General features: G+C 48.5%; 1 protein-coding gene across 1 annotated transcript; it reads left to right on the forward strand.

The window, feature by feature from the left end:
• Positions 1-4,021: 4,021 nt before the first annotated feature.
• CSUI_002866 (retrotransposon ty3-gypsy subclass) lies at positions 4,022-6,099 on the forward strand (the record flags this gene model as incomplete). Its single annotated transcript, XM_068063065.1, has 2 exons — positions 4,022-5,286; positions 5,505-6,099. 2 exons carry the CDS (start codon positions 4,022-4,024, stop codon positions 6,097-6,099), a joined length of 1,860 nt encoding a protein of 619 aa, XP_067924959.1.
• Between the last annotated feature and the right edge of the window lie 1,109 nt (positions 6,100-7,208).

A 7,208-nucleotide genomic window follows, 5' to 3' on the forward strand; every position in this document is an offset into this window, starting at 1 on the left:
ACCCCTAGAATCATTACAATCTGCATCGTTCTGACCTTGATCTGAAACAGGTCACAGCAAAACCTCTGACAGGAGGCCTGAAAGGAGCGTTCCAGCTCCTGAGATTGGTGTTGGGAGTGTCGAGGGAGGCACCTCCAGGTGTGACGAGCGACCACTCGGAGCGGAGTAAAGGAAGATTTAGGGAGGAAACCGGCAGTAAGGTCCGTAAAAAGGACCGAAACATGGAAACCTCAGTGGAGGCTGAGCTGTTAAAGGAGGGAAACCTGTTGGGAATCCCTGTCCGAGAGAGAAAGTTGGAACACTCGGCCGAGAGGGCCGAAGAAGAAACGTTGAGCGGCCGGGAGATAGGACCCTCCCGGAGCAAAGTAGGGGAAAAGAGAGGAGCCGAAGATACATCACAGAAAAATGTTGAGATTAAGTGTTTTAGAGGGGGAATGGAGGAAAGGGAGATAATAGAGCTAGGGTCGGACAGTGGAGTAGTAGGGCTAGCTGCAGGAGACGCGGCCGGACGAGCGGCCGGAGGGCGGCTCGGTGCGTGTGCCGAGGGGGGAAGACCGGAGGCGGTCAATGAAGCGCCTTCACTAGCCACTGGTGACCGAGGAAGGCTTAGAAGGGAGTCGGGAGAGACGCCAATGGAAAGACAGCTGGTATTAAGGGGGTTCTGCGGCTCGGGGAGAGCCACTCACCATACCCTTCAACTCCTCGAGCGTTCTTGGAAGGAACAAAGGAGCAACGTTGTGATTACGAGTCAAAGAGTCGTCCGACAGACGACACAGAAGGTGTTGGAGGCAGGAAAAAGGTGCCTCGTGAGGTTTCTTCGTTTCAGCGTGTGCTGTGGAAGCGCAGTGTGCGAGCTAAAATGGACTTTTCTTCGGATTGGTGTGACTTAGGTGTGTGTTTGGGTGCAGATCGTAGGAGGAGAGTTCCTGGACTTTAGTCAGGAACTAATGTTCCTTGTGCAAGAGGATGCTAGGAGGTGGTTTCGAGTGTGGTTAACGCGAGACAAGCGGTGGAGAAGCGAGATTGGGAAGACGTTTGACCCTAAAGTGGAGATGGAGAAGCCCCTACAAAAACAGATGTGTGGATCGGGTGGAAATACAAGGAGTGGAGGCTTTAAGGAGTTCGTTAATGAGTTTTTCAATGTTGGGGGTAGAGTTAAGCGTGAAAGAAAGGTGGTAGAAAAGATGGGAGCTGAGGAAATCCACAGACAGGGGGGTAAGCCCTATGGAATTGAGACGACTAGGGATCCGGGTAAAGTAGAACGAGAAGGAAAGACCGTTGATACTCGGACGGGAGACGGGTGGAATGAGAATGGACTAAAAGAAGAAGAAAACTGGGAGGTTTGGTTTGGAGAGCTGTGAAAACTTTGAGTGTGTGGAGGTATTGGTTAGGGATCAAATAAAATTAAGGGAGATGGAGCTGTGGCTTAAGTTCCCTTTAAGTTCTGGGAAGAGGCTCCGACAAGGGGAGGAGTGTGACGAGGCAGCGTTAGGGGGAAGTGAAGTGAGGAAGAGAGTGAGAGGTGGACGGGGGTGCTGGGCCATCAAGAGAAATGCACCCCAGGAGCCGAGGATAAGCTTCCCTCGAGCGAATCTGGCCAGGTGGAACGAAGAGAGAGAGCCAGGCGAGGACGAGGAAAGTGAGTGGAGAGGAGACAGCATAGCTCTAAGGAGAGCTAGCTATCAAGTGCTACTAGAGCCTAATTACTTAATCCAGAACGAGCTATTAGAGAATATCCAGGAATTGAATTCAAAAAAGGATAGGAGTGAGTACGTCGGCATGGAAAAAGACGATGTATAACTAAGGTGGTTCGAAGTGGTGAAAAGACTAGTAAGAGGTGGAAAGGCTGAAGAGATAGGGAATAAAGCTGTGCTCATGAGGAGTAAAGGTCCTCAAGGAGATCGAAATACAGAGTCAAAGGTTGAAGACCTGAGATGTGGGCCTTTAAAAAGAAAAGAGACCCAGAGAAATGAAAGATGTAGCGAAGTTAGAGGATAATTCCGAGCGTAGGAAGGGAGAAAGGAGGTCTGGGAGGCTACAAGACCTCAAGGACTCAGCTGAGGAAGGGCATATATTGTCAGTGGGAGTAGTAAAGGGTAGTGAGAAGATAAAAGAGAGGACTAGTCCGTTCTCCAGCAAGGAGCAAACGGAAAGAAGGATGAGACTGCCGACAATAATCCCAGGAAAGGATGTGAACGTCCCTTTAGTCAAAGTTTCGATCGAAGGACATCAATGGGCCGCTTTACTGGACAGTGGTGCGTCAAGGAGCTTTCTACACCCGGTATGTGCGGGATACTTCCGAGAACGCGTCAGCAAGGGACGTGTGGAGTACGATTTTGCGTGTGCCTCTGGTCAGAAGGTTAAGACCAGGACAGGTGTGCCAGATCTACAAGTAAACATAGGGGGTAGTGTGGTATTCCACGATTTCTTGATAGCTTGTGTGGGATATGACGTTTTATTAGGATTTGACTTCCTACAGAAAACAAACTTAGTTTCTGAGATCCTGGCGTTAGTATCGGAGTCAGAAGGACAATGGGTGGAAACACCAGTGATCCCAGGCTGGGAGTATGAAGGACAATGGGTGGAAACACCAGTGATCCCAGGCTGGGAGTATGAAGGAGAAGGAGTAACCGGGGACCTGGAGTTCAACAGTGAGAGGGAGAAAGTGATGTTTAAAGAGCCGGTGACGACCTTATGTCCAAGCAACCTCGACGGTAACCTACCGCAAGACGATCTACCAGTATTAACATGAAATCGGAGGACCAGGTTAAAGACTATAAGGAAAACGCCTCAAGCAGAATGTAAGCGTCTGAGAGAGAAAACTAAGTTCCAAGTCAGAGATTCTGACTCGGAAGAGGAGGAGGATGAAAAGGATTCCAAAACAAAGGAGAAAAGGCCTAAAAGGGGGACTGTGGAAGATAAGGCTAGGCAAGACGTAGTGAGGAAAGACAGGAGGAGAGGGATGAGTGAAAGGGAAAAAGAGGAGGAACCGATTCGTCTGTCTACGGCCAAAGAGGAGGCTATAGGGACTTTTGAAAAGTTGCGGGACGGCCGAAGGAGTCTTGAAGTGGACTTTAAGGAAGGGAAATATGTGGAGATCGTCTCGTTAAAAGAGGTCAGAAAACAAATCCGAAGAGGGGAAGTGCAGTTCATCGGATTCATCAAGATAGAACCGGTTAGGGGAATCAGAGAGGAGATTTTAGGTAGACCAGAAAGCGAAGAACAAGGTTTATTACCGAATCAACGGATCCGAAAGGCGGGAGGAAACCTAGATAAGGAGACTGGAGAGATAATAGACGAGTTTAAAGACGTATTTGAAGAGCTACCTTCACGTGGGACCGTGGGCCCGGCGGTAAAACATCATAGCAAACTAATCCCGGGGGAAAAGCCTGCATACCATTTTCAGAATTATAACTTGTCAAGTGAGAGTTTAATGGAATCAAAAAGACAGATTCGAGAGCTGTTGAAAAAGGGATTCATAGAACCAACTCAGGCTCCTTTCGCGGCACCTGTGTTTCTAGTGCCTAAACCAGGAGGAGAAGGATTAAGAATGGTTGTGGATTATAAAGCACTTAATAAAATAACGTTGCAAGACGAATACCCATTACCCCGTATACAGGATCTGATCCAACGGTTGGGGAAGGCCCAGTGGTTCACTAAACTGGATTTACAGAAGGGATATTACCAAGTTCAAGTAGCTCCATAAGACAGGTGGAAGAAGGCCTTTACATGTAGATATGGGACCTTTCAATTTAAAGTAATGCCTTTTGGATTGGCGGGGGCACCGTCCACCTTTCAACGTCTTATGCAAAATGTGTTTATTAACGAGTTAGATGACTATGTGGTCGTATATTCGGACGATGTTCTAATATACTCTAGAACCAAGGAAGAACATTTACCTCATCTACGTCAAGTGATGCAGAGAAGCAGAGAGCATCAACTGTATGTAGGAATACATACGTGAGAATTTGTAAGCCAAAAGGGCAAATATTTGGGTTATATCATTGAAAGGGGAAGTATAATGCCTGACCCACGGAAGGTAGAGGCCCTGAAGAACTACCCCGAGCGGTTGGAGAATGTTAAACAGGTTCGAGGATTCCTAGGGTTAGTGGGATATTACCGTCAATTGATAGAGGGGTTTAACGAAAAGGCGAAGCCCTTGCATGATCTTCTGAGTGAGAAGACGTCCTTGGTGTGGAGACCCAAGCACTCCCGAGCTGTGAAGGAGTTGAAGGACGCTCTGATCAATGTAACGATGACTAGCATATTTAGCCCAGACCTTCCCCTAGTATTGAAGACTGATGCATCAAAGTATGCCGTGGGAGCTGTGTTGGAGCAAGAGGGATATCCAATAGCGTTCGAGTCCAGAAAGAAGTCAGGTAGGGAGGTTTTCTACCCTGCTTACGAGAGCGAGTTAATGGCCATCGTGTATGCTTTGTCCAAGTGGAAACTCTTTATTGGGACCGAACTAGTCACTATAGAAAGAGATCATGCCACCTTAAGTCGTATGCTTACGCAGAAAAAGGTAACGACTAGACTGGGGTACTGGCTAGATAAATTAGCCGATTTCAACTTTAGAGGGGTGTATAAACCCGGGAAACAAAATATAGTAGCGGACGCTCTAAGTCGTAGGCCAGACTATATGGAGGTAATTTCTAGTTTAACCGAGAGCCGTCCGGAAAGAAATAGGAGGAATAAGGAAAGGGTTCGGTCAAAGTTAGTGGAATGGGGGAAAGGTTATGAAAGTTGTGACGATTTTCGTGAAATAGTGAAAACGTGTAAGACATTGGGAATAGATGAGGGGACCGGGAAGTTCATCCCTTTAATTCAGGAGGAAAAAGAGTTCCATTGGGACGATGGGCTTCTGTGGGTAAAAATGCGCGAAGGGTGGAAAATGTGTGTACCCACTAGGGAGATTCGTAGGGAGGTCTTACAAGGTTTTCATGATGATGCATTGGCGGGTCACCCTGGCATAGAGAAAACGATTTTAGATATTGAAAGAATTTTCTGGTGGCCTGCATTGAAAACAGATGTGGAAGGATACGTTAGATCCTGTCCCGCGTGTGCTTTAGCAAAGGCTTCTTTTTCCAAATATGGGGGGTTATTACATCCTTTACCTACTCCAAAGTATCCGTGGGAAGTGATCAATACGGATCTAATCATGGGACTGCCCAAGGGAAAGGATGGGTTTGATGCTATTGTTACCTTTGTATGCCAATTGACGAAAATGGCACATTTGGTCCCGGAGCAGCAAAGCATCAATGCATCGGAGCTGGGAGAAGTATTGTGAAGGAGGTCGTGAGATTACATAGAGTGCCAGAAGCTATAATAAGTGATAGAGACACCAGGTTCACAAGTGAGGTGTGGAACGAAATGTGTGAACGCTTAAATATAGAGATGAAAATGTCCACCGCTTATCACCCACAAACGGATGGGTTGGCAGAGCGAACTAATCAGACGATAGAACAAATGATTCGTTGTACCATCTTAGGGAACGAGCATAGGTGGGTAGAAGTCTTACCCATGTTAGAGTTTGCTTATAATAGCACTGTACGGTCAAGTACGAAAGTCTCACCATTTGAAATGCTTTATGGATTCACTCCGGAGAAACCTGTGTGTCGGAAGTATGGTCTGCCAATGCAAGCACCCGCAGCTAACTTACCCCTTCAAGCAGAAGTAGTACTCCGAAGAGCGCGGAGGGAGCTAGACAAGCCCAAGTTGAACCAACAACGTTTCGCCAATGCACATAGGAGGGATGTGGAATTTAAGGTCGGAGATAAGGTGTGGTTAAAAGTATCCCACCTTCCTATGGCGACTTCAAGCTCATCGAGGAGCCTCAGTTTGCGTTACCGAGGTCCTTTCAAGATCATCGGACGAGTAGGGAAACGAGCGTACAAATTGAAACTCCTACCTTCAATGTTAATGCATCCCGTTTTCCACGTGTCTCTTTTAAAACCTTGGATGAAAGATACATCTAGTTTACGAGGTTCCAGCAGTCCACAAGTGGCGATAGGAGATAAGAATGAAAACGAGGTTCAAGGAATCTTCAAGCATCAGGACGACCCCTCTACAGGTCGACGATGGTTCAAGGTCTTTTAGATGGATGGAAGTTCGACGTGGGAACCTCAAGAACATTTCGAAGGATGTCGACAACTACTCCAAAACTATTACAAAAGAATCCACAGCTGACGAGTAAGACGGGGGACCATAGGGAAAGACGAGTAAAGCGAAAAGCGCCAGGAATAGGGGGGAAGAGGTGTCAGAGTTTCACTCTGCCCCGCTCCCCAATAGAACAGGACCGATCTACCTCAAGATAGATCGAGGCAGGCAACCACGGGGATAAGCTAGCGGTGAAACAGTTTCTTACAGTAGACAGCAATGGTTCAGTGCAAGCAAGGAGGTTAAGTGAGTATTAAGAGGGGATCCGATTAAGCAGTCAGGAATCTCCGTGAGCGTGACATTGAGAAGTAGTGAGAGGAGTGGGCGAAGGCAGTAGTTAAATGGCGTGTGAAGTGTCGAGTGAGACCCTCGGCGATCTGAGGGAGCCCGGGATCGGGAGGTGCCCGATCCCCCCACCCCTAATCCGGGAGGCGGAAGACGATGAACGAGCTGGGGGGGGCGTGTTTCCGCCAGATCACGCGGTGGTGGAAGAGTAGAGACGCGTAAGAGGTCAAGTGACAGACAACAAGAGAGGAGGGAGCAGAAGCAATTCAGGGAGGAAAAGGCCGCAGGGAAAAGTTCACGAAGTGGGTCAGCGAGGCAGCGTCGCTGGATGCCCGGCCGGGGGGGCGGCCGCGAGCAGACAAGCCGACCAGCGACCCGGGGAGCGAGTAACGACCCCGGGGCTAAGGAAAGCGTTGTAGGGGGAACGGTAGCGCTCATACAAGGGAAATGGGAGGCCAAGACGCACACTGTCATGAAGATGGAATCCAGACCACGGGAACCAACCCGAGCGCGGATGTCTAAAGATGCCCGGCCGGGCGGGCACGAAATGCCCAAACGCAACTGACAGGAAAAGAGAAAGAAGACTTGCCGGAAGCGGATGAAATTTTCCTACACGACGTAGAACTGAAAGAATCGAAGGTCACAGCGCTCATGGACACGGGAGCATCTTGAAGTTTTAACCATCCAGGATTAGCCCAGAGGATGAAGATCGGGAGCAGGCCCCTACTCCACCCATATTAGTTTTCAGGGATAGCAGGATCCGC

The sequence above is a fragment of the Cystoisospora suis genome (genome assembly GCF_002600585.1).
Source record: "Cystoisospora suis strain Wien I chromosome Unknown contig_1216, whole genome shotgun sequence".
NCBI classification, from domain to species: Eukaryota; Apicomplexa; class Conoidasida; order Eucoccidiorida; family Sarcocystidae; genus Cystoisospora; species Cystoisospora suis.